Source organism: Adiantum capillus-veneris, chromosome 30 (assembly GCF_014529385.1).
Source record: "Adiantum capillus-veneris isolate H3 chromosome 30, ASM1452938v2, whole genome shotgun sequence".
Lineage (NCBI taxonomy): Eukaryota > Viridiplantae > Streptophyta > Polypodiopsida > Polypodiales > Pteridaceae > Adiantum > Adiantum capillus-veneris.
In genome coordinates, this window is record NC_140960.1 from 8871212 (window position 1) to 8898814 (window position 27603).

Genomic DNA, 27603 nt, shown 5'->3' on the forward strand with positions numbered 1-27603 from the left:
AATCAAAGACATCCATAGAGTCCACTACAATAGAGAGCCTTGTAAATGAATACAATTAACTAGATTGCATTCTCGAAAGGAGAGAAAGAACCCTTATAAATAGAGTGATCAAAGAGAATCCCAATCATGCCCTAGATGATGAGCATATCGTATTGCAAAAACAAGGACTGCTTGAACTTTAACTAGATTGTATTCTTGAAAGGAGAGAAAGAACCCTTATAAGTAGAGTGATCAAAGAGAATCTTGTCCAATGGAAGATTACCCCACTAAAGATGCCTACATGGGAGTGTAAAATCTCCTTTTATGAAGATTTCAATAACTTTGGTTGAGACGTGGACATCTGAAATTCTTAAGTTGGACTAAATGTAAGGTTTCCATCATTAGAGAATAAAGAAAATGCACTACGAATTTCATTGAGAATACCAAGTGTAAAAATTGGTAAACATTAATCATAAAAGTAGTTGCATTTAGTATTCTTAGAATCTTAAGCACAACTGTACTTCAACTATAAATTTTTTGAATCAAATTCAAACGATAACCGACCCTCGAATTACATTTGGAAGTTTACATGGCTAATTTAAATGAGTAAATGATTGGAAGCCCTAGCAGATATTATATCAGATGGGCTAAAAGATACTATATCACATGGCTTAACAGATAATTAATCATATGGGTTGACCACATGGACATATATTTATAGTTAAAGCGGAGAATGCAACCAACTTGGTAAACCTTCATTTTCAAGCTGAGTAGGTACTCAAAAATGAAACCAAGCCATGCTAGAAATAGAAATAGTAGTAGGGGACCCGTGGGTAAGTGGGGGAGCTCCTCGGAAAGTTGGGGGGTGCTTGTTGGCAAAGCCTATAAAAGGCCGGTGCTTCTCACAATTCCCCTCAGACTCATAGACCCTAGTGAAACCCTCTCTAGCTCTAAGAGTCTTCTCAAACTCACTATGAGAGTTGAACTCTAATTAGATATGTAAGGTAATCAATCCTAAACCATGCAAATTAGTGAAAGGAAAATTAATCTATGTTTATTTCTATACTTTATATTATAAATCAAGAATTCTCTATATAGTAAATTTATTCTATATATTTGAACTACTAAAATAATAATTCTTTGATTTGGAAAATAATTATATGCTTACTAAATTATTAGAGTTAAAATTGTTTGGTTTTAGCTTAAACTAAGAAAAAACATACTAAAATAATTAGGTAGTTATGAGATTATTTCAAAGCTTCCACACACTCTTAATAAGCTGTGGAAAATATATCAAGATTATGTATATAATTTTGATAATTTTAGAGCTCAAATTGTCTAACTTAATGCTTAAAATTAAGAGAAAATATAGCCAAATAACTTCAAAACTCATAAGATAATATTCAAAGTTTCCACACACTGTTAGAAAGCCATGGTAATTACAACATATTTTTTTAATATAGTTTTGATAATATTGGGGCCAAAGTTTCTTTTTTTGACAATAAATTAAAAGAAAAAAATTAATAGAATGATTTAGAAACTCATGAGATAACTTTCAATGTTGTGACTCACTATTGAGAAGCAAGTCGATCTCAGTATGTGAAGTATCACTTGCTCCGGGCTTTACACTACAAGTAGGTCTTCACTATCCATATGGAATGTGCCCCTTCTTGCCCAAAATGGAGTAGTACAGACAAATTCTGCCCGGCACCACCTTAAAGGTTTTTAATATGGCCCCTTTACCCTAGGTAAATGGCAAAAAGTTTAGCCCAAGGATGGATAACGCTTCTTCTCACATGCGTTCAAAACCACCAAGAGGTTGAAATTATCTTAAGCTCAATTCATCAATGTGCCTCGATAAGGATTTTTCGTAGAAAACCAAAGATTTTCTTTGGAGTCAAATTTGAAAGGATGTAGGGAGTTTGTGCACGGTGTGATATTGATTTGTGGGTGCTCCTCTCATATTTCACCTCTTGAAATTGTCATTAGCCTTGATTTCAACCTCGACATTGCCCATAGAAATTTAGAAGATTAAGCCTTGGCTAAATTCACACAACAACTTGACCTTGCCAATCTTATATGGAAGCATGGAACGATCGCACGGAGCACCATATTGTAGGATTTGCGGCATGAGTCCCAAAATAATATGTCGAGCCAAATTTATACCAAAAAGGAGGTTTTTTTCTGAGGGTTCTTTTGAGTGGTCATGTGGAAAACAATGTGGGACTGCCACATATCCATGTCCCCGTTTGTGCGTGCGCGTGGACGAGCACAATGTAAAATGAAGGAGGGATTTTTTGGTGCTTCAAATTTGCTTTTGGAGTTTCATGAATTTTTTTTGCTGCAACACATTAACTTAACCACCGGCTGGTAGGAGTATCAGCGAATTGTTTTGTACAGTTCGAGCTCTTGCGGACGAAATGGTAGTTGTCTCGAGTCATTCTGTTACCGTAGTTAGGTTCGTAACTTTGTTCAGTGTGCACGACTCCTATGTGTTATTTTGCAGGCGATGTTCATCAGGGTGAAGAGGAAGAAGACGACATTCTTTTTGCACTGCGAACCCTCCGAGACTACCCTAGAGATCAAGTCGAAATTGCAGGTTTTAACTGACCATGACGTGGATATTCAGCGACTTATTCTTGTCTCAAATCAACAAGTGCTGGAGGATGCCAAGACTTTAGCGGAGCAGAAGGTATGGTTTCAAAGCTACGCTCGTGTGACAACAACAAATGCATGTTTGTCCTTAATCATACTCGACCTTTAAAGTTTCAAGCCAGCGACATGATCTTGACATGAAGAATGGCTGGTTTCAAGGATGCTGCATGTTTTCAAGTTGAAAATTCAGCATCGGCAGGCCATTGAGAACCACTGCTGGAATTCCAGAAAGACACCCTTGTGCTAAGACAAAAGAAATGGAGAGCGACAAACAAATGCTCAGTATGTTGTGCTCTTTTGGCATAACTTATATGCTCACCTATAGGAAAACAACATGACAGTTGAAAGGTTGCGTTTCTGCCTCATAAACCAAAATCATGAGAAACCTTCAGGGACGAACCGAGGTGCTTGTTTGAAATTGAGGTATTGACATGGGTCACACCTCCATTGCTCTGCACCTGAGACTTTTCTAAAGTCCAAGCTCTTCATTTGGTGTTTGATGAATCTCAACAAACAAGTGTCAAGGATTTAAATGAAAACTTGGATATTAGAGACACAATTTTTAATCTAAAGGGTTTTTTTGGATTTGCTATGTTTGATTTTTTTGAAAGATGGCTACCAATGGATTTTGGGAATCTAGCCTTCATAAAAAGGAGATGGATAAGAGAAAAAAGAAAATTGATCACTAGTAAACAATCAATCCACATGCAAGTCAGACTCATTAGATTAGAAATGCTCCTAGAGCATCGTGGACTGGTGTGCGTGTGTGGTTGCATATTGTTCACAAGCATGATTGGGCCCAAGAGAATGAATGATATGTAGAAAAGGTTAAGATCTTTACCTCTCCAGACATTAGGGAGAGCGCTTATGGTTAATGTAGGAACTTGTAGAAAAGTCCCTCTCCTTAGTTTTATCATTTTCTTTTTCACTTAGACAAATTAGTCATTTCCTTGCATTGGAGTTTCTTATGTAAGTAACTCTAATTGAGGGAGGGACCTTTTACTTTTTAGACTTGAATATAGAGTTATTCTCTCTATTACTACTATTTGAGATTTCTCATTCACGCGTCGAATCGTATGCATTGCAACATTATCTATATTGTCCATTTTACAAATGGCTTTATAGCAATTTATCTTTAATTTACTGTGGGTTAGTGATTTTGTTGATTTGTAAAAGAGAATGTTGGAATTAGGGTTACAGGGATGCACACACAACTTGGATAAGACAAAAGAAGCTCAAGGTACACAATAGAGAGTATATTGCCCAGTGGACAAATAGAAAATAAGTTAGCCCCTAGAGTGATGGGTGTACATACAAATGCACAGGGGAAAAAACCTCCTAGTGAGGAAAAGTGCTCGACAGTCCCAAGCGTGTTCACACACATCACTACCACATATATGGCAACAAACCCCCGAGGAGTGATGTGGTGAATCGAGAGGTGACACAGTGTATAGGGAAGCGGCGCCGTGCCCTAAGGACATGATCAATCCACAAAGGAAAGCAAGCCCGAGGCTTTGTGCAATGTTTTTGTGAACAGAATTGCAAGGTTGTTTTGTGTTGGCACATAAGCCAAGCTAATCTCTCCTGTGAGTCTCTCCCTGACATAGTGATAATGCACCTCAATGTGCTTTGTGTAAGCATGAAAAATTGGGTTCCTCGTAACTATCAATGTACTCTGACAGCCAGTGTAAATGATGTTGACAATGTTCTGTCCAACACCTAAATCAGCGATAGGGCATCTGAGCCACACACTCAAAACTGTAGTTGTGAAGATAGCCTTGTACTCAGCTTCACATAGCGAAACCGCGAAATGCGTTATGACTAGGGTGAAACGCCCGAAACGTTTCAGCATGCAGGTGAAACGTCTCTGTTGAAATGCCTAAATATTTTTGGGGGTTTTTATCATCACCCATACTGTATATACCCAAAATTGACGTTTCAGTCATACGTTTCACCGAGGCTCCTCTCTTGGGTGAAACGTTTCGAGGCGAAACGTCGGCGTTTTGGGGTGAAACGTTTCGGGTTTGAAACGTTTCGTAGTTACACCGGCCTCATAAGTAGAAGTGTCCATAGTAGTGTGAGTCCCTTGGCGGATCCATCCTGCACACATGACACAAGCCAAATTCACACCTAGACACATGTAGTGAGTGGACATCAGGCTCTACTCCTAGCCATAGAGCCAATACAGACTCACCCCCGAGCCTGGGAGCCTGCAGCCAAGCGGGCTAGCCTTCTACCACAAGGGCCGGTGTCCCATACCACCAAGTCCACACCAGTATGGGTATGCGCGCAGAGCTGCCTAGGGCCAAGAGTCTAAGTGTGATGATCACACAAGATGTCTCATAAATGAGAACCAAGTTCTATTTACAGGACTTCATAACCAGAGGGCCAGGTTCACATTTGCTTGCCATACTGCAAGCGCCCATCCTGAAGTCTAGGGACGTAACACTTCCTCCCTCATTTTTAATAGCTATCCTCAGTAATATCCTCGATTTTATAAGCGAGGAAACGATTCTATAGCGATCTAATGGATTCAGGATGATGCGTCCACTTGATCAAATATTTGGGGTACGAAGACTTGCGAGACTTGCGGACCCTTTGATCGAGAACTGATTCGGGTTCAAGTGAAACGTAGCAGGTGGGGTCTGCCAAGTTTGTGTAAGGTGCAGCGGAGTGAATGTTGAACTTTGCTCAAGATGAGTGCTCCGAACTGTGTTCAAGGTTCCTTTTACTTAGGGAAGGGAGAGCCTTCCGTGCTTTAATGAGAGAGTGCAAGTGATCACAAACAAAGTGAATGAACACTGTGAATGAAGGTGCATGAGACTGAGAGAGAGAGAGAGAGAGAGAGAGAGAGAGAGAGAGAAGAGAATACGACACCAGAGATGTTTCAAACCCTCCTCCGAAGGCCCCACTCTCTATGGCGAGAGCGGTCTACTTATCATTGCACAAATCTCTACAATGCTTGGACTTGCCGACGATGTCGACGACGATGAGGACGACGACGAGACGGGCTGAAATCTGAAAATGCTAAGGGCTGAAATCTGCAAATCTTTTATCTGCTGAATTCTGACTCTATGTCGGTGACAATGTCGATGGCGACGATGCGACAACGACGCGCTGAAAACGCAGATGCTGAAATCTGCGTTTTCCGGGCTGAAACTGTAAACCTTGCGGAAACTGATTGTGCGGCAGGAATTGCTGCGGGAAGGTGAGATCTGCGAGGTTCGGGACTTGATCTGCGGTGTCTAAGGGCTGAAAACTGAAAACGCTGATGGTTCTTGAGGTTTCGTCGCGGAGAATTTGCAAAAGGCTGGGGTATAATGCAGATGCAAAAACGCTAAGGCTGAAAATCTGTTGCTGTCGCCGGTTGTTCTGCAAATGCAAAACGCTAGGCTGAACTGCTGTGTCTTGACGACGTCGGGCTGATCTGCTGTGCACAAATCGCCAAGGCTGATCTGATGCAAAAACGCCAGGTCCTCAGATGGCTGAAAACGCTAGGGCTACTGCGGGTGTTGGTCTTGTTGAGAAGTTGCCTGTTGAGCAAGGTGCTCTTGCTACCTCTTTTGCCAGAAAGTGCTAGCGCTAGGTTTCTATTTCTACAAACTTAGCAAATTTGCCCTACCTACTTTCCAACAAAAGTCATTAAAAAATAATAAGTGAAAAATGTCTAAAATAGGGAAAATAGGCTAAATGCACTGGAAAATTGCCCTGAAGGATTCTGATGGGAATGCTTATGATCATGCTGTGGGCAACCAGAGGAAATGCATCTACACTAAGTGTTTGGGCATGCACGGTCTACGAATAGACTCACAAAAGTGCCAGAACACTTCCTATTCTAGACTGACTTGACTGAATTGAACCCTGGTCATGCTGTAGCTTGTCCACGGACACATAGTGTTGGATGTGTCACGTGACATCCCCTCCTTTCAAAGTGAGGTACTGGTACCGAACTGTATGGCGTCGAGGAAGATCGCCAATAGCATCTGGAATCTTGGAAGGGACTCTTCGCCGGCCCACTCTGATGTGTGGATCGTGCGGTACTTGAACTTCATAAAGGTCTGCAACGCTTGCTTCTTTGGGCTGCGCCGAAAGCGATGCAAAGTCTTCTGTGGCTCCTTCAATGCTTCAACTTCGTCGAGAGTCATGCTTCTTTCTTCTTGAAGAATCTCCATGGCTGAAAATTCCCATTTCCAACACAAAACCATGAACACACCTATTCTATGTAAAGTGACTTGAAAAAATCTTGTCTTCTTAAAAGATTGTGCATGCAATGTAGATGAACAAAGAGACGGAGTGCCAAACCGTTCACCACACACACGCAAACAATGAGATCGAATCTTTCTCTTCTGATCTAAAGCAATCAATTGTGGCAATTCACAACGGAAATGCCCATGCTTGGTGCTCATACTTTCATGTGCTCTTCCTACAACTGTGTCGTGCCAAGGAAGAGACATGAAATGTGACTTCCTTGAATGCATACTTTTTAGCTTTTCATGAAAAATCCGCATACATCCGTGCTCATTCATGAGTGGAACGTGCTCAACGTACAATATGTCATGCCTAGGAAAAGGAATCACATAAAGACGGTGACTAAAATACAGGAAATGACCACGAATGAAACACTCGATCAATCCATGCTGACTAATCATGCGAACACATAGTACTTCCTGTGGGGTTCTTTGGACCTAGGCTTAAGAGCCAAGATCGGTTCTTCGTGTTTGATCGAATCTTCCTGTGGGAGTTCTGTGGACCTCGACTCGAGAGCCAAGATCGGTTCTTTGTGATTGATCAAACCTGCAACGAGGTTAGGTTCGCGAGAAAAAGCATCAACTAAACCTTCATTCTTGTGAACAATCACGTCTTGATCATACAAATCATCATGCTCGTGAGAAATCACATCGTGATCATCATGCAAATCATCATGCTTGGCATTGGCATTCAAATCATCATGCTTATCATTATCATTCAAATCATCATGCTTATCATCATGCAAATCCTGTGTGTCATGCTTTGGAGAAGAAGAGACTGAGAGAGTCTCCTTCTCCTGAATCCTTTCAATCTTCGCCTGCACATTAGAAATGAGAGAGGAAGAATGAACAACGTTCTTGCGATCCAATTCTGTTTTTCTTTCTGTGTGCTTGCGATCAAATTCTTTGGCCTCCAAGCGTAATTGCTTGCGCTCACGCTCCATGGCTGCCATTCTTGCTTCGTGCCACGTTGTCATCATGTCGATCATCGTCTTGCACCAAGCCTCCATAGGATCTGGTGCAACTCGTGGCGTAGATGGGGAAGGGGGAGGGTCGGAAAAACCTCCTGGTGGGGAAATTCTTCTTCGCCTCTCTCATGCTCATCATTTCCAAGCGAAGTATCCATTCCGCTTGGAGTGATGACCATCCACTGAAGTCTTGGGTTCTTGTGGTATTGGGTTCTTAAGTTCACGAGAAACTTGGGTTCTTGGGGGTCTTGGTTCTTGGGGTTCTTGAGTTCTTTGCGGGTCTTGAGGTTCTTCTTTCGCTTGCAATCTGTGTTAGAGAAGGATCTTCTCTTCACCCGAGTTCTGCTCTTTTCCGGGGGCGCACCCCTTGGCGGCCTTGCACTCACACCAAGGTTGCTTTTTTCCACCTCACATCTATTGGCCGGCCGCTAAGTGCACGGTCCGCTCTCAATGAGTGAAAAGAGGCACAAGGGGAGGTTGGACAAGCCCTTCTTTCTTGGGTTTCCTGTCACTCTTCAAAAACACGATTAGAAATCGACACGCCCAAGAAGTCTTGGGTTCGTGCGACCGCAACAAGCAAAAAAATTCCTGTGGTTCTTGTGGTTCTTTCCTTGAGTGATAGAGAACACTGCCAAAGCTCTGATACCAATGTAAGGTGCAACGGAATGAATGTTGAACTTTGCTCAAGATGAGTGCTCCGAACTGTGCTCAAGGTTCCTTTTACTTAGGGAAGGGAGAGCCTTCCGTGCTTTAATGAGAGAGTGCAAGTGATCACAAACAAAGTGAATGAACACTGTGAATGAAGGTGCATGAGACTGAGAGAGAGAGAGAGAGAAGAGAATACGACACCAGAGATGTTGTCAAACCCTCCTCTGAAGGCCCCACTCTCTATGGCGAGAGCGGTCTACTTATCATTGCACAAATCTCTACAATGCTTGGACTTGCCGACGATGTCGATGACGATGAGGACGACGACGAGACGGGCTGAAATCTGAAAATGCTAAGGGCTGAAATCTGCAAATCTTTTATTTGCTGAATTCTGACTCTATGTCGGTGACGATGTCAATGGCGACGATGCGACGACGACGCGCTGAAAACGCAGATGCTGAAATCTGCGTTTTCCGGGCTGAAACTGTAAACCTTGCGGAAACTGATTGTGTGGCAGGAACTGCTGTGGGAAGGTGAGATCTGCGAGGTTCGGGACTTGATCTCTGCGGTGTCTAAGGGCTGAAAACTGAAAACGCTAATGGTTCTTGAGGTTCCGTCGCGGAGAATCTGCAAAACGCTGGGATATAATGCAAATGCAAAAACTCTAAGGCTGAAAATCTATTGCTGTCGCCGGTTGTTCTGCAAATGCAAAACTCTAGGCTGATCTGCTGTGTCTTGACGACGCTGGGCTGATCTGCTGTGCACAAATCGCCAAGGCTGATCTGATGCAAAAACGCTAGGTCCTCAGATGGCTGAAACTGCTAGGGCTACTGCGGGTGTTGGTCTTGTTGAGAAGTTGCCTGTTGAGCTAGGTGCTCCTGCTGCCTCTTCTGCCAGAAAGTGCTAGCGCTAGGTTTCTATTTATACAAACTTAGCAAATTTGCCCTACCTACTTTTCAACAAAAGTCACTTAAAAATAATAAGTGAAAAATGTCAAAAATAGGAAAAATAGGCTAAATGCACTGGAAAATTTCCCTGAAGGATTCTGATGGGAATGCTTATGATCATGCTGTGTGCAACCAGAGAAAATGCATCTACACTAAGTGTTTGGGCATGTATGGTTTGCGAACAGACTCACAAAAGTGCCAGAACACTTTCTATTCTAGACTGATTTGACTGAACCGAACCCTGGTCATGCTGTAGCTTGTCCACGGACACATAGGGTTGGATGTGTCACGTGACAGTTTGGGACTTGCTCAGGAGGAATCGCTAAGTCATCTTGCTCCAACTGTCTTTCAGACGACTTACGTGAAACATAGGATGTACAACAATGCCTCGAGGCAGTTCAACTTATGATAAACCCCACTTATCTTCTATGTGATCCGTAACGGACCACACTGTCAACAAACGAAAGAGTATTTACCTTAGAGATTCTACTGAGGGCATCAGCTACCGTATTGGTAGCACCCTTACGATAGCGTACTTGAAATCGAACTCTTGCATAAGTTTGGTCCACCTTGCCTTTCGACCACGAAGGTCGAGTTAATCACATAGATATTTCAAAGAATGGTGTTCTTCCATATCACGAAGTGGGCACCAAAGAGATATGGCGCCAAACCTTTAGGGCATGAATGACTGCCGACAAGTCCTTCTCCTGTGGTGAATAACGTGTGCACGTATGCGAGCTTGTGATTCTTGGCAAGATAGGCTTGAAGCTGCCTAGCTATCTCATCTTCCTCTTTCGAGTTGAACCTATAAGGTTGTCAAGAGAGGGATGGCTACCGAGCAAAAGCTCTATCTTATGATTGAGATCAGGCCCACGAGACGATGGAAGCCCATCTGGTAAATCTGACGGAAAGGCTTTTGCAAATTCAGCCAAAACGGAATCCAATAACGTTTAACAGCTACATCATGATCAGACAAAGACTCAAGAGTGTCCAATGCAGTAACATCACTTTTCGAAAGAAGAGAATGACATTGAGATGGAAAATCAACATTATAATTTTTAATCCAACAAACTGCAAGTTGTACACTGGAATCATGAGACAATGCATTGAATTCATTAGCTGAAAGCAGATTCACATTAAAATCGGCGATCAGGGAAGAAGGTGATCCCTCAACCACATAGTACACACCATCAAGTGTATGTGATCCATGATCGATAGACAAAGAAGCTGTCTTATCGTAAAACCATGGCATGCCTAAAATAAGATCTACATGTTCAACGCCCATGATGCGAAGTCAAGGCTTATTGGTAAGATTGGTTGAGTCGCGGCACAACCTCAGTCCATTGATTGCTCCTACGTTCCGCATAACGGACCATATATGGATGGTCTGCGAGAGACGTGTCGAGCTTAAGTGCCTGTACCAAACGAGAAGAAATGAAATTATGAGTAGAGTCGTTGTCGAATAAGACCGTTACAGCCTGGCCATTGATCTCTCCTTTAACGTGAAGAAAATCATGCGGCCAAAACATAGCCTTATTAACGCGACAATCCGGGCTGTGAATCAAAAGAAGACCAAGTGACTGGATTATCGATGGTGTTCACCGAAGTATTCACAGTGCGGAGGTAAATGGCTGCCAAAGCGTTCAAGCGCTTGAATTTAGACACATCCGTCGGGCCACCTCCAGAAGCCGCCAATGTCACGTGCACATCTAACCCTGATGTGCATGTGGACAAGCTACACCAGATCTAGGGTTCATGTCAGCTTAGGAAGTGTTCTGGCACCCTTGTGAGCCTGTGCATGTCCAGGCAGTGCATGTCTAGGCACTTAGATTAGTTGCATACCCTCTGATTGCACAACCATTAGTACCCAGCATGTCCATGTTCCAGTCAGTGAACCCAACTTAGGGGGCGGTACATTTTTTTGACATATTTATTTATTTTATTAATCAATTATGCCATTATGGGGTCGTGGGGCTGTTGGGAAGACTGCTCGACCCAGCTTCAGTTTGCTATGAAGGGAGCATTGGGGCAGTCATTTCCAGCAGAAGAGACAGAAGAAGCTAAGGCTTGCAGTGTTCTCTCCTTAGCAAGACGGCAGAAGACCCAACGTTTTCAGCCAGCAAGACAGCTAGCGTTTTTGGATTCTTCCAGAGCTTCTAGCGCTTTCAGTTGCAGGTCAGCCCCAGCGTTTCTCTAGCAGATCTACCTAGCGTTTGCAGTTTTCCATCGCCAGGTTACGCCAGATCAGGTAGCGTTGTCAGTTCCAGCCTTCAGCCTTTGCAGACTAACCCCATAGCTTTGCAGATCTCACCTACCCGTAGCAGATCCTCGTCGTATCGTCGGATCAGACAACATTTTCAGATTCAGCCCGCTGTCCGCAGATTTCAGCATCTGCGTTTTCAGCGCATCATCGTTGCGTTGTCGCCATCACCGTCCTCGTCGACACAATGTCAGTTTTCAGCAGGAAGTCAGCGTTTTCAGAAATTAAGCAGATCAGCCCTAGCGTTTTTCAGTTTTCAGCCCGTCCTTGTTGTCGTCATTGTCGTTGACATCGTCAGCAAATCCATCGCATCTAGACCATTGTATCAGATGTGTGCAATCCATAGCATAGATCTCTCCCGCCATAGAGAGGGGGGCCCTTGGAGGAGGGTTTGAGAACCGTCTGGTGTCATTCTTTTCTCTCTCTCTCTCTCTCATTCTCAGCACCTTCATTCACAGTAGCATACACTTTGTTTGTGATCATTGCACTCTCTCTCTAAAAGGAACGGAAGGCTCTTTCTTCCGTTAGTAAAAGGAACCCTTGAGCACAGTTCGGAGCACGCATTCACTTTTGCTGCATTACATTGGTATCCGAGCTTTTTGGCAGTGTTCTGTATCACTCAAGGAAAAAACCACAAGAAATTTTTTGCTTGTTGCGGTCGCACGTAACCCAAGTCCACTTAGGCGTGTCGATTCCTAATCGTGTTTTTGAAGAGTGATAGGTAACCCAAGAAAGAAGGGCTTGTCTAGCCTTTCCTTGTTCCTCTTTTCACTCATTGAGAGCGGACCGAGCGGCCGGCCAATCAACGTGAGGTGGGAAAAAGCAACTTTGGTGTGAGCGCAAAGCCGCCAAGGGGTGCGCCCGCAGGAAAGAGTCGAGCTCGGGTAAGAGCAAAGCCTTCTCACACACCGATTGCAAGCTAAGACCCCAAGAACCTCAAGAATCCAAGAACCTCAAGAACCGAAGTTCCTTAAGAACCCAAGTACCCAAGATCTCAGTGTATGGTCATTACCCAAAGCGGAATGGATACTTTGCGTGAAGGTGATAAGAGTAGAGTTGGAGAACAAGAAGTTTCTACACCATGAGGATGGTTCTTCGATCCTCCCCCATCCCCATCTACGCCATGGATTGCACTAAATCCTATGGAGGCTTCGGTCAAGTCGATGATGGAGATGATGCTACAACAGGAGATGCAACGTGCCGCCTTAGGAGAAAGAAGGACAGCCATGGAGATGGAGCGTGAGCAAGCGCGCTTGGCGGCTGAAGAACGAAAGGCAATTATGGAGCTTGAGCGCGAGCAAGCGTATGAAGCTCAACGCATAGCGGCCGAAGAAAAGTGAGCGGCTATGGAGTTAGAGCGTGAGGTGAAGAGAGACAAAGGCATGGAAGAGTTGGTCCTACAGGTACTCACCTCGAAATGTGAGCCAATCAAGGACGTTGGCACTTCCTCAGATAGCACATGTAGAGATGCAAATTCCAACAACCCAGTCACCGAGAAGTTGACGTTCAGTAAGTATGACGGTAAGATGGATGCTAATGTTATTCATTCTTGGTTGCATCAATTTAATGCTTTCTTTTCGACAACCAAGAAAACAGGGAACAACAAAGTTTTGACGGTAGCCATGTATCTTGTTGATGATGCCATTAATTGGTATCACGCATGGCAAGAGGCACAGTTGGCCGCGCACCTAGAGGAAGCCGAGGAAGGCGTGTCCCTTTCTTTCAATTGGCCACTTCCAAGACAAGCTCAAGGCACGGTTTATGCCACCTCAGTACTTACGGCGGTTGAAAGAAGATTGGTGCAATCTCAAGCAAAATGGTATGTCAGTTATGTCTTTCTCTAACCGTGTTTTGCAACTCGGCACCCAATTACACAAATTAGATGATGAGAGCAAAGAGGCATTTCTTTTCGGGTTGGACGAGTATATCAAGTTTGATGTTGAAGTCCTCGATCCTATAGATCTCCACAAGGCGGAAGCGATTGCTCTCGCTCAGGAGATGAAGCACAACAAAGGAAAGCCTAAGGAGAACAAGTCTTCTCACAATACCTCTCAGAATCCTTAGAACCCACAAAATGGTAAGAACGTTAAGAATGGTAACTCTTCTAGCACAGCTTCTAATCCTTCAGGAAAGAACTCTCAAAATGAATCTAAGGGTAAAGCTAAAACGCCAGCTAAACCTAAGCTAACCTTAGATGAAAAAGTTGCACAAGGCATTATAGGAGGATACATCACGCCAAAAGAACAAATCATTTATGCAAAGGAAGGTTGATGTTATGGTCGTGTGAAGGGTCAGCGTTTTGTCATATTGTTTGATACAGACAGTATGCATCATGTAATTGGTGACTCTCTTGTAGAAAGAGCCCGCTTGGAGGTTAGCGAGACAACTCCTCTCGAGGTGTCGGGCTTCGCTCCCGTTATGGACTCTCTCATTACACAAGAGTGCCTTGATTTATTATTCATTGTTCAGCAAGCTTCCTTCCGTAGAAAATTTGTTGTGTCTACTTTCTCAGGATGTGATGTGATTATGGGCATTAGATGGTTTCGTGAGCATAACTCTCTCATTGATTGGAGAGAGAATACGCTCACTCTAAATGCCAAAGGTGACTCTCCCATGATCATTCATGGTGAGGAGGGTGTGCATTCTTTATCTCTCATTTCTCATGTGCAGGCAAAGCGTGAATTATGACTAGGAGCATCAACGACATTCATTTTTGCCTCTCCAATCACTCAGAGCCTCAAGGCTCCATAAAGGTATTCAGGTTTGTTTACCAAATATGAGCACCTCTTTTTGCAGGATGATCGTCCACCCCGTCTTCCTTCCGAGCGGCCGGAGGACCATCGCATAGAACTCACGGAGGGGGCACAACCAGTTAGTAAGGCTCTCTACCGTTTAAGCAGAACTTAAGAAGAAGAGTTAGAGCGGCAACTCATGGAGTTGGTGGCAGAGGAATTTGTTCTCTTACCCGAGCTCTTCTCTTTCCCGCGGGCGCACCCCTTGGCGGCCTTGCGCTCACATCAAGGTTGCTTTTTCCTACCTCACGTCGATTGGCCGGCTGCTAAGTGCACGGTCCGCTCTCAATGAGTGAAAAGAGAAACAAGGGGAGGTTGGACAAGCCCTTCTTTCTTGGGTTTCCTGTCACTCTTCAAAAACACGATTAGGAATCGACACGCCCAAGAGACTTGGGTTACGTGCGACCGCAACAAGCAAAAAAAAAATCTTGTGGTTCTTTCCTTGAGTGATACACAACACTGCCAAAGCTCTGATACCAATGTAAGGTGCAAAGGAAGTGAATGTTGAACTTTGCTTAAGATGAGTGCTCCGAACTGTGCTCAAGGTTCCTTTTACTTACGGAAGGGAGAGCCTTTCGTTCTTTTAGTGACAGAGTGCAAATGATCACAAACAAAGTGGCAAACATTGTGAATGAAGGTGCTGAGACTGAGAGATATAGAGAGAAGAATACGACACTAGAATGTTGTCAAACCCTCCTCTGAAGGCCCCACTCTCTATGGCGAGAGCGGTCTATTGCTATTGATTGCACAAATCTCTACAATGCTTGGACTTGCCAACGATGTTGATGATGATGAGGATGACGACGAGACGGGCTGAAATCTGAAAACGCAAAGGACTGAAATTTGCAAATCTTTATCTGCTGAATTCTGACTCTATGTCGATGACGACGATGCGACGACGACGCGCTGAAACGCAGATGCTGAAATCTGCGTTTTCCGGGCTGAAAGTGCAAACTTCGGTGGATTTGACCGTGTGGCGAGGATCTACCGCGGGAAGGTGAGGTCTGCGAGGTTCGGGGGTTCTACTTTAGAGTCTAAATGCTGAAAACTGAAAACGCTGATGCTTCTAGTTGTTCTGTCGCGGCGAATCTGCAAAACGCTAGGAGGTCTGCTGTTTGCAAAAACGCTAGGCTGATGTGTGGTGTGCTGCAAAAATGCTAGGGCTGATTCTGCCGTTCTGCTAACGCTAGGGCTGATCTGTGATCTGCTATCGCCAGGCTACTGCAAATGCAAAACGCTAAGCTGGTTCTGCACTTGAAGAAAACGCTAGGCTGTCCTTTGGCTGAAAACACTAGGTGATCATGCTGGGGAGGGTCTTGCGAGAAGGTGCCTGTTGAACACGCGGTTCCTGCTGCCTCTCCTGCTAGAGAATGCTAGCGCTAGAGTTTCTTATATACATGCTTGTCAAAATTGCCCTACCAATAAGTGAAAAATGGCTAAATTAGGGAAAATAGTTTTATGCACTGCAAAAATACTCTTGATGGGTTCTGATGGTAATGTGATGATCATGCTGTGTGCAACCAGAGGATATGCATCTACTCTAAGTGCCTGGACATGCACGGTCTGCGAACAGACTCACAAAAGTGCCTAAACACTTCCTAATCTAACTGAACTGAACCCATGTCGTCCACGTACACATAGGGTTAGATGTGCAAGTGACAGTATCCCCTTTGTGGTTTGCCAAAGTCAATCGTTTCAAATATGGATGTTAAGTTCACGTCAAACTTTTGGCACGCTCTCTTTGAAAATTTTGGCACAAAGTTGAATTTTTCATATGCTTTTCATCGACAGTTAGATGGTCAAACAAAGATTTACAATCAATTGGCTTTTGATGCTCTAAAATCTTATGTGCATGATCAACAGTCTCAGTGGGAGCACTATCTCCCATTAGTGCAAGCAATTTTGAATGACTCTTATTGGTAGAACTCCGTATGAGGCAGCCTTTGGCCGTCCGTTCCAGTCTCTTTTGACTCGTTTGGTCGGTTAGTTACCTGATGCCGATGCTGAAAGTCGGTCATTAAATGAGATTACTGAGAGTGTGAAGCTTCGGCTAAGCAAGGCTCAGGAATCTTATTCACACAGCAGGCCAACAAGCATCGTCAGGATGCTACTTTCAAGGAAGGGGATTGGGTCTATTTGAGAATCATGAAGCAACAACTTAAGTAAGTCGGAAAGAAGTGTCCTAAGTTGTCTTTCAGAATGTATGGTCCATTTCCAATCATTAAAAAGATTAATGAGGTTTCTATGAAATTGCAATTGCCTAACTCATGGTCAATGCTCAACGTTTTCCATGTCTCTTGGTTGAAAGTGTTTCAGGGTACACCTCCAAAGGACATTTCCAAAGAAGAAGAACTAGAGATCATCGATGAAGTCCAAGTCATGGAGCCGGAGCAAGTGTTGTTGCATCGGTTTCGCCATGGCTCAAAGAAGCAAGTCAGACAGTATTTTTTGAAGTTCAAGGATCGAGGAACCCACGAGGGAGTGTGGGTCGATGAAGAATTTTTCAAAGATTATCCAGTGTTGTTGGTAAACTATAAAGAAGCCATGCAGCTCGGTACCAGTACCTCACTTTGAAAAGGAGGGGATGTCACGTGCACATCTAACCCTAATGTGCATGTGGACAAGCTACACTAGATCTAGGGTTTAGGTCAACTTAGGAACTGTTCTGATACCCTTTTGAGCCTGTGCACAGGCCGTGCATGTCCATGCACTTAGATTAGTTGCATACCCTCTGATTGCACAACCATTAGTACCCAGCATGTCCATGTTCCAGTCAGTGAACCCACTTTGGGGACAATACATTTTATTGACATATTCATTTATTTTATTAATTAATTATGCCATTATGGGGTTGTGGGACTGTTCGGAAGACTGCTCGACCCAGCTTCAGTTTGCTATAAAGGGAGCACTTGGGCAGTCATTATTAGCAGAAGAGATAGAAGAAGCTCAGACTTGCAGTGTTCTCTCCTCAGCAAGACGACAGAAGACCTAGCGTTTTCAGCCAACAGGACAGCTAGTGTTTTTGGATTCTTCCAGAGTATCTAGCGTTTTCAGTTGCAGATCAGCTCCAGTGTTTTTCCAGCAGATCTACCCGGCGTTTGCAGTTTTCCATCGCCAGATTCAGCCAGATCAAGTAGCCTTTAGTCTTTGCAGACTAACCTCTTAGCTTCACAGATCTCACCTACCTGTAGGAGATCCTCGCCGTATCGTCGGATCAGCCAGCGTTTTCAGATTCAGCCCGTTGTCTGCAGATTTCAGCATCTACGTTTTCGGCGCATCATCATTGCGTCGTCGCCATCGCTGTTCTCGTTGACCCAATGTCAGTTTTCAGCAGAAAGTCAACGTTTTCAAAAATTCAGCAGATCAACCCTAGCGTTTTCAGTTTCAACCCGTCCTCGTCGTCAGCATTGTCGTCGATATCGTTGGCAAGCCCAGCGCATCTAGACCATTGTACCAGATTTGTGCAATCCATAGCATAGACCTCTCGTTGAGAGGGGGGCCCTTGGAGGAGGGTTTGAGAACCGTCTGGTGTCGTATTCTTTTCTCTCTCATTCTCAACACCTTCATTCATAGTAGCATTCACTTTGTTTGTGATCATTGCACTCTCTCTCTAAAAGGAACGGAAGGCTCTCCCTTCCGTAAGTAAAAGGAACCCTTGAGCACAGTTCAGAGCACTCATCTTGAGCAATATCAACATTCACTTCCGTTGCACCTTACAGCCAAAGTATTATCATAGTTTTTGGTGAACTTATAGATGTCCTCAATAGATGTAATCGGATTACGTAAAACCTCGATTTGATATGCTGACGACAATCGAAAGAGGTACAACATCTGCACGATGACCGTAGGGTCATTAAGAGCCTTTGTATTATAGAGAAGATCCTTGAAGGCATGTAAGTGTCCAAAGTTAGCTTTTCCATCTCACAATGAAAAGCTTCTTAAAGCATTCGATCCTATTGACCTAGAAGTTGTATCAACTTGCAGAATCGATCCAAGAGGCCTAAAATTAAAGCTCATCAATGTTATAAGCCATTCCAACCTATGGGGCCCTGTCCGATAGGGCTTAAGGAACACAAGGCTAAAAGTGGCATGGAGGGTTGATGACGTGGCAGTTGTACGGAGGTCGACGAATTTCGTTGATGATGTGGCAAGCCGTACAGATCTCCGCGATTTCCGTTGTTGACGTGGCAATTGTATGGATTTTTGCAAATCGCGTTGGTTGTCCCTACCGCTAGCTCTTGGGCCAAGAATAGGTGGAATCTTGCTAGCACCCTCGATGATCTCAAATGGCGCCTTCTCGGTAGACATATGTACTGTGTTGTTGTAGGTAAACTCCACCAAGGATAAGATTTTTGAAGCAGATCAATATGTTTAGGATTTGGACAATGCTTTTGCAAAGGTTTGTGAGGCAGAAGTCTCAAGCACGGCATAAGAAGGCAGCGGACAAGCATCGACGTGACTTGCAGTTAAAGGAAGATGACTGGGTGCTTCTACAGTTTGAGAAGGCACGCCTACGGAAACGAGAGGGTAAGGAGCGACTTTTTCTAAAGTTGAGTATGCGATACAATGGCCCTTTCCAGATTCAGGACAAGATAAATGATGTATTCTTCAGACTGAAGTTACCGGATACTTAGAAGATTCACAATGCATTTCATGTGAGTGTTGAGAGGAGCCAGAGAAGCAACCTGAGGTGGAAGAGACAGAGGAGATTCTCATTCTAGAACATATACTAGCTTACAAGGAAAGGAAAGTGAAAGGTAAGCTGAAATGCCGGTATTTAGTCAAGTTTAATAACTATCCGGCGTTGGATGCGGAATGGATGGAGAAGGAGGACCTAGCAGATACTTCTTTGATTTTAGAGCTTTACCTTGAGGCTTTTGGTCTAGCTTCGACTGTTCGGGGAGTTACTGATGATCAACGGTTTGAATTTGGTGCGGTGCGGACTGCACAAGAGGGGAGTTACTCTGCTCCTTTGTCATAGACTACCCAGATGGAATAAAGTCACTGATTTCTTTTGAAATTTGAGGGCAACTGATGGGCTGACAATATTCTGCTATATGACTTTATGAAAAGTACTTTGGAATGGGAACTCCTAAAATGAATCTGTTATATGTGCTCTCTCATGTGTGTCGTGTTTGAGTTCATATTTGAAAGACGAAATGACTGCAGCATTTTGGTCTTGCTCACTTGAGGGGTGATGTGGGTATGATAGTAACAAGATTTACTCAATCAAGACATCCGCTAGAGATCGGTGAGATCTTGATGCGATTGCTAAATACGTTACGGTGATCATGATTCTCATCCAAGATCACGACGAGGATGGTGATGTGAATGTGATTTGAATGTTCAGTGGTTGTCGTCTTCGTGCAAGTACTTGAAATGTGTTGTCTAGTGCGCCGGTACTTAGAGTTAGTGGCTACTAAATTGGTTTCTAGCTTATGTTAGTTTTTCAAGCGTAATCTAGGGCGATTACAATTCTTTCAAGAGGGAGGTATGTCATGAAGTGGATAGACTCGGGACAGAGAGGGGTCGTAACCCTATTGAAAGGTGCAGAAGAAGTTGTACGAAGTTGCATAATTGATTTCAGGGGCCTAAAATTAAAGGTCATCAATTTTATGAGTTGTTCCAAATGATGGACACCTGAGGATCATGTTTTCCAAAGAAGCCGTCGGGGTCCAACAAGAACCTAGCTAATCAAGCAAACTCCGTGAGATCAAATTAAATGTTCGCCGCTTCTCTGCATCTGCCAAGATCAACCCTACAGGTACAATCCAATACAATAGGCCAAACAACATACAGACTCGGAAGAGCATATATACTCCCACTGTTGTAACTTGCTTCCTTAAAATCTTCACCAAGAGTGGCCTTTGTACTTGTGTTGAAGAGAACATACCCACAATTGAACTGTGCAATCATTACCCAATACACAACATGACTCCAATACTCAAGGGAAGAGTAAAGGAACCAGTTGGGGAAATTGCAACATGTCCACAAAGATCGGAATGGGATGTCCCAAGGATGGAGCTCTGTGAAGGGATGTATGGAAGAAGCATCCAAGTGTTGCCGACTGCGGGAGTCGGAACTAGATGTCCCCACTAACCATCGACACTACGTGCAAACCTGTCATCCAGAGGATCTCAACAAATCTGCAATGGATCATCAGGAAAAACTATCCATAATAGGTTGCAAACCTGTCTCGAAACTGGTATAAACTAGCTCACAAGGATTGTAAATGGCCCCACAACGGGTACTAACAAGCTCACAAAAGGACGAAGGAATGACCAAATCTGTAGGGCCACACTACCATCAACAGGGAAAGAGAGAACATGGAGAAAGGAGAAGTCCACACTCCAACAAAAGACTTCTTCAACTGTTGGCATTGCTGGCTAAGAGTCTGTCACTACATGCTCCACCTCTAAACCTCATCCAAGAAAGTCGGATGATCAGACAAGAAGTGGTTCGTGAGAGAAAAGTGCTTGTCATAGCCAACTCTAACAGATGTAGGAACTGTTGCATACCGGATAAACAAGAGTCACTTGAATCCGGAACTGGACTTCTATCGTTGGATAAGAGAAAATCAAAGAACATCCTCTGCTGCAAGAAGAAAAGAGATCCCCCTCTATCATCCATAGTCCACAATCTGGTACAAAAGTGCAACCGAATTATCAACCTGCTACCCATCGGATAGGTAGCTCCATCGACAATTCCAAGAAAGACGTGCATTTGCAAAAGGCACAACAAATCTGCCATTCCATCTCCTCGATAGAAACTTGCTCCAGAAGTGATGAAGAGAATCCTACTGCTGTCCAAACAATTCTCTCTGAAGAAGAAGCCGGAAATGAATTATGGATCCAACAACTGCATGCTTCCTCCCCTTGCAGGAAGGCACGGTAACAGGACTCCATCTCTGAAGAAACCAAAGTAATCCAGCACTGCTACACATCCTGAAGCCTCCATCGGGTTCCCCTCGGTGAAGAGAGGTTGGGCTAGTCAAGGGTAAAGATGGGGAAGTCGTAGACGAGGTCCAAGGCCTCCACATACCCAAATGTGCTCCAAACTTGGAGAAAACCAGAAAAAAACAGCAAGCTTCTCTTCTCTCAATCATGTCCAAAACGGTAACGGATTAGCCAAATCTAAGCCTCCAAGGTGGTTGTGATACCTAAGGCTTTGATACCTTGTCAAAGGTGGCAACGGAAGATGCAATGAAGACAAGAAGTGGCTTGTGATCCGGTGGACACCTCGACTCCGATCTAGAACACCTGCAATGCCAAACACATGAACAAGGCACACCTGTGGAGAAGAGAGATCGTTGAGGTAGAAAGAGATAGGACATCTGAGAGAGAGAGAGAGAGAGAGAGAGAGAGAGAGAGAGAGAGAGAGAGAGAGAGAGAGAGAGAGAGAGATTTGGGAAAGGCTCTCCATGCTGATAACCATCTGCTCATACAAGTGACCAAGGGTGGTCCGGCATAGAATTGACATGCCAATTGGATAGACCCGAGGTACACACAACTGCGACTGCTCTTGCTCATGAGACCACTGACATGACGACAACATGGGCGACAACCCCAACATTGGTCCACGTCCTGGCATCAAGGAAGAACTAGAGAGAGACAGAACTGGATCTTTGCTCTCCTAGGTCGACACACAAAGATAGTGCTATACCTTCGACTGAGATCCCACGGGATGGGCTGCCCTGAGGGGATAACTTGAAGGGGAAGATCTACTTCCCATCGCTCCTAGCAAAGGACCACCTTCACAAGGAGCTTGTCATCACTTGCAAACCCTGCCGTGGCTGCCCACCAAAAACGTTGGGGGATGCCAGGCAAAATCGCTAGGGCTGTTGGTGGAAAACACTAGGTTTGCATGGTGGAAAACGCTAGGGCTGCATGTTGCGGATTTCCTCCTGTTGCCCTCTGGAGCACCCATGCGAGGGCGCCTCCACTCTGGGGCTGAACTGCATGCATTTGGAGGTGACTTCCCATGCACCATATATAGGTCCTGCCCTTCGCTGCCCGACCCAGCCCTCAACCCCCACGACCTTGCATAAATGAGGAAAAAATTAGCAGAGGGGACTTGCTAGCTACTAGGGCTCTCAGAGGGTACTGGAGTCCAAGGGGGAGAGGTACCCTATGGCAAAGGAAGCCTATGTGGCTAGGAAAACCGAGCCAAAACCCAAGGCTAAACATGGCTAGACATATCCCGACATGAGAAACCTACCTCACATTGGGCGGGCACAGCCACAAAATAGCACCCACTCCCTAACACCTGTCCCGAAGAGAAACTGGGACTGACGATGTGAATCAAGAGAGATGCGTGAACTCTAACAGCCCCTCTCACCTCCTGGAAAGGAAGTCGGACCAGGAAGCTGGAGTGAGCAATCTGCAATTGTAAACAGAGGGTTTCGTGGACAAGGTGGAAAGGTACGTAGTAGGCATGTTTCAGGTATGTACAGAACGTACTACCGTACTGAACCACCTTTCAGGTACGTAATAGGTATGCACCATTTGTAAAAAAGCCATATTTATTGAAAAACCCATAGACTCATAAACAAATTTACATTACAATGCTGAAAATGAACATATTGGAAGTGAAGTTCTCTGCAGAAACTTGCTCTTTGGAAATCGTAAGGTGAAGTAACCCTTGGCACACACTTCAATTTGCTCTCCAGACCACACAAAAAGGCCCAAAGGGCTCGCGTTATATGTCCACCATGATGCACGTTGAATTCGCCCAAATTTATCCCTTGCCATCGTACAGAACCGTACGGTATAGTACCGTACAGAAAGGTACCGTACGTACGCACGAATGCAACCCTGTTCGTGGACGAGAATATTTGCTACAAACTTCGCAGTTTAAAAGTATCCTGCATTATATAATCCAATTGCTACCCTCGAAAGACGTCCGAGAAGTAAAATGTTGTCCGCTGAAGATAAATCCAGCTTTATCAAGAATCTCCTCAAGCCAGCACAACCAGCATCTGCAGAAGGTATTGCTGCTGACCAATCCAAAGAATGCATCAAAACTGAGGGTAAAGGCATAGGAGGCCCCCCTCTTGCTCAATCCTAGTAAAAGAGAACGAGTACCACCAGAAAGAAATCCGAGACAATTTGGACTAAAACCGCTTACTATGTAACTGAATAGCGAAACCTAAATCTCATGGAACTGGAGACTCAAAAAGAATCACACCATCAATAAAATCGGACTACTAAGAATAGGAGAGCAATCAGCCCAGCGTTTTTGCTCAGATCAGCAGTGTTTTCTGCAGCCAACAATCAGCCCTAGTGTTTTTGCTTAAAACGCCAGACCAACTAGCGCTTGCAGATTTTCAGTAGATCAGCCAGCGTTTTCAGATTTAGCCCCGTTCCGTCGCGGAAAACGGCGTGGATCTGCATTCGCTCTCTTCCCGTTGCGGCCCTGTACTTTGGCAGCCCATCGAGCCTCACCTCGCCCATTCCCTTGCGGGCATCGAGTGCTTCATTGCTGTCCATCATCTGCCTCGTCGTGGTCTGCGTTTTCATCCCTTCATTCCTCTCACATCGGGAGCTCAATTCAGCCCTAGATCTACCCTATTGTGGCCATCCGCAATCCCACATCGAGAAGGATTCAAAGGAGCATCAAATCAGCCCTGGAGGTGCCTCGTCTTGAGGAGTTACCGCGGCGACAATCATCATTCGAGTCAGTAGAGTCTGCACTTGAGGTATTGCATATGTGTACATTCCATTACCACAATCTAAAGCAAATACCACATTGGCAACGGTGTGGGGGGTCCTTGAGAGGGTTCATTCTCCTCCTCTCTCTCTTTCTCTCTCCCTTTACACATCTCTACCAAACTCTCTCATTCCCTCTCTTCAGGGAAAAGTAAAAGGAATCATCATTGAACCTAAAAGGAATCACTAACGCAAGGAAAGAAAGAAAAAAGGATTTGTGGAAGTGTAAAAAAACGTAGATCTTCACCATAATCAATTCCGTTGCACCTGACATAAAGTGTTGCAAAGTTTTGTAAATTATAGTCATCTTTGTGTTTTTGTCTGAATTCTCACCGAAAGTGATTACCTTGGTATTAGAGATGAGCTTGCTTCCTCGCCCTTTGCAAATCGAAGCACGATTCTAACAACATTGAGATCACAACGGAGAAGGGGAAATTCACTGACCCAAAAGCACTCACAGGAGACACATGCTCAATACGTGTTACTAAATTAGCTTTATGTGATAGGAAAAGCTAATTTAGTGACTACTTTACGATTCTTGTGTGACTCGTTTACCGTTCTGACGAGCAAACCGGTTCTACATCAACATATATATGGAAGCTATGGAGTTGGATGAAGAAGAAAGGGCAAGCGGAGGAGAAGAAGAAATAAGAGTTTGTTTTTGCCTTAAATAGCTTTAAGAACATGCTTTTTGATGTTTTGAGACCTACGCATTGACGGGAATGGAATTTTATTCCGACAACTTTGGAAAATCAAGGTTTTCAGCAGCAAATTAGGGTTTTTGCAAAAAAATTTAGCATGTAATGTTTTTGGAAGCTCTTGTTATTTGTGTGCAGATAACAGGTAATAAGAGTGATGAACATGCATCTGAAAGCATTTGGAACAACGGCGGCTTAGGAATCAATGCGATAATTTTTCAATTGACAATAAGAACCATGCATTTTGTTTTGTTTTATGAATTTGAATGAATTTATGATCATGAGGAATGATGAATGATGAATGATGATTAATTTGACATGGTATGGCTGATGGCATGCATCCGTTGTATCATGAGGAAGATGTCCACTTTTGTGAGTCCCCACAAACTTTGGATGGTCGATCGCATCCAAAGAGACATTGGTTGGGAACGTGCCCTCTTATGAGATCCAATGTCATTTGTATATGCATTGAAATGTTGTACACGTATGCCATACTTTCCATATTGACTGGAAGTATGATGATTATGATGATCTTGGGTGTGCGATTAGCGCCCAAGCATGATCCATTGTCCTTTTATAGGCATTGGCTATGATACTGGCCACATGACAGACTTTTTGATGCACTCGAGGTGTCTATAGCTAGCTTATCTCCTATACACATTGCACAAGTATGCATCACTGCATGATCACTCGAGGGATTTTAGTTGTGGAAATGTTAAAAGCGTGGACATTCTTTTATATCGTGCAATCAAGGACGGTTGCTTTGATTTTAGAAAGCGGTATGTGACGGGTTTTAGGGTTAGGGTTTGTTTGTCGAGGTAATAGGCGCATCTAATCACTGCATTTGTTTAGCCAGTCACAGACTCTCTCTCTCTCTCTCTCTCTCTCTCTCTCTCTCTCTCTAGAGGGGTTAATTATGCCAATCTCTTTGTCGGAGCCAAAATCCTCTATACCGTGCACATTTTCTTTCCTTTTTGATGTATTGTACTATCTATGTTGCATCATTATGGAATGAGAAATACTGATTGATTCTTGGAAAAACCCTCGAGATCGACCTTAGAACAACCCTCGAATTTTTGAGCTAACTTGATTGAGGTTTGTAGGTTTCGATCAAGGGGCCTAAATCCTAGCAAAAGAAGAAGAAGACCTACCAACCTACAGAGCCCGGCCAAGGGGTCTAAAGATTAAAGAAGTTTAGGACTTTAAAAGGGGCATCTAGACGCAGAGGCTTAGAGGCCTAGAGCACTAAAAGACAAGCAGAGGACCGATTTGTATAACAGATGATGATGTGGCATGTTGTACGGATTTTCTCGTTTTGTGTTGGCTGATCTAGCAGATTTTGGCGCTAGCTTTTGGGAGCAATTGCTTTTTGGAACAGAAGCTTTTGGATCAAGTGCTTTTGGGGCTCTGCTTTTAGGCATTCTTTGTGCTGTTTATAAGTGTCTCGAGGGCTACTTTTGCTGCATCTGGACATAGAGTCTCAGAGAGTTGGCCCCTCTTGGAGTTCTACTTGTACGAAGCAATAATAAAGAAATATTGAAACGGGTGCTAGTCTTTAGGGCCATTTCCGTTTGGGAGTGGAACCCCATGACTCCGTGTCTTGCATGGATTCTCTCTCTCTCTCTCTCTCTCTCTCTCAATCATTCAAGATGTTTTGAAGCGATGAAGTGTTGCAAAGTTTAGTAGATTGTAGTCATCTCTGTGTTTCCGTCCAATCCCTCACCGTAAGTGATTACAACTTCCCACGAATGCACGAAGTGCATCGTCCTTGCTTACTCCCAACATGTGGTAACCTCGCTATTGTCTGATAATGAAAAGCACAACAAAGAGCATCAACATTGAAATGGCCAAACCATTAATGCTAAAGATCACCTTTAGGTGAACGTGTAACTGCAAAAGAGCTCGTAGTTTGTAGAGACCTCGCTCCAGCGTGCCCCGTTGGCCTTTTTGCCGGAGTCCAAATCTCGTATGAAAGTGCATCCTCCGTGAAGACCACCTCCATGCCTAACTTGCACACTTTGTGCACCGACATGAGATGGAAACCCAACTTTGGAGCATTAAGTACCTTGGAGGTGTGCATATTCCCTCTACCATCTGGAATCAACCCCATGGTGCCTTCGTTGTGAATAGGAATTTTCAATTTTTCGCCAATGAAAACGGATCCATAGTGTTGTTGCATATTGGATAACAGGTCTTGTGCCGTGCAACAACACTATCTAGGAACCAACTCCAAGGATCTTGAACGGCAAGAGTTGTCTCAACCTTTGATGTCCTTGGAGAAGTCTTTGAAGGTAGCATCACCTAACCTTTCTTAGCCTTGGTCCCTCTCCAACTACACCTCCAGACCCAGTCAAAGAAGTCAACCTGGGCGACCTTGACAACCCTCAACACGTCCTCTTAGCAACTTGGTTATGGGAGCATCCCGCGTTACTCGATCAGGTAGTCTCTTTTATACACTCTTTTAAAGATGTTTTTGCTTGGTCCTACAAGGATTTGGAAGCGATTCCACCAGAATTGGGTGTCCATACTATCCCTCTGGTTGAAGGGGCTAAGCCTGTCAGAGGCCGAGCTTACAAGCTCAACCCAAAGTATGCAGAGGTTGTCAAGTCAGAGCTAGAAAAAATGCAAGAGGCAGGGATCATTGTGCCTGTGGAACACTCTGAGTGGTTATCACCCATGGTGATAGCCCCTAAGAAGCAGTC

The 27603-nt window shown here is 44.1% G+C and overlaps 1 protein-coding gene across 3 annotated transcripts in view; it reads left to right on the top strand.

The window, feature by feature from the left end:
- The first annotated feature begins 2246 nt into the window (after positions 1–2246).
- Positions 2247–27603, top strand: part of LOC147417517 (uncharacterized) — a 34852-nt gene continuing 9495 nt past the window's right edge. For all 3 annotated transcript variants that reach the window (XM_086506650.1, XM_086506649.1, XM_086506648.1), the window contains exons 1-2: positions 2247–2402; positions 2486–2671. In XM_086506650.1, coding sequence (XP_086362776.1) covers positions 2400–2402; positions 2486–2671 — 189 coding nt within the window. In that variant the 5' untranslated portion in view covers positions 2247–2399. The remainder of the gene's footprint in view (positions 2403–2485; positions 2672–27603) is intronic.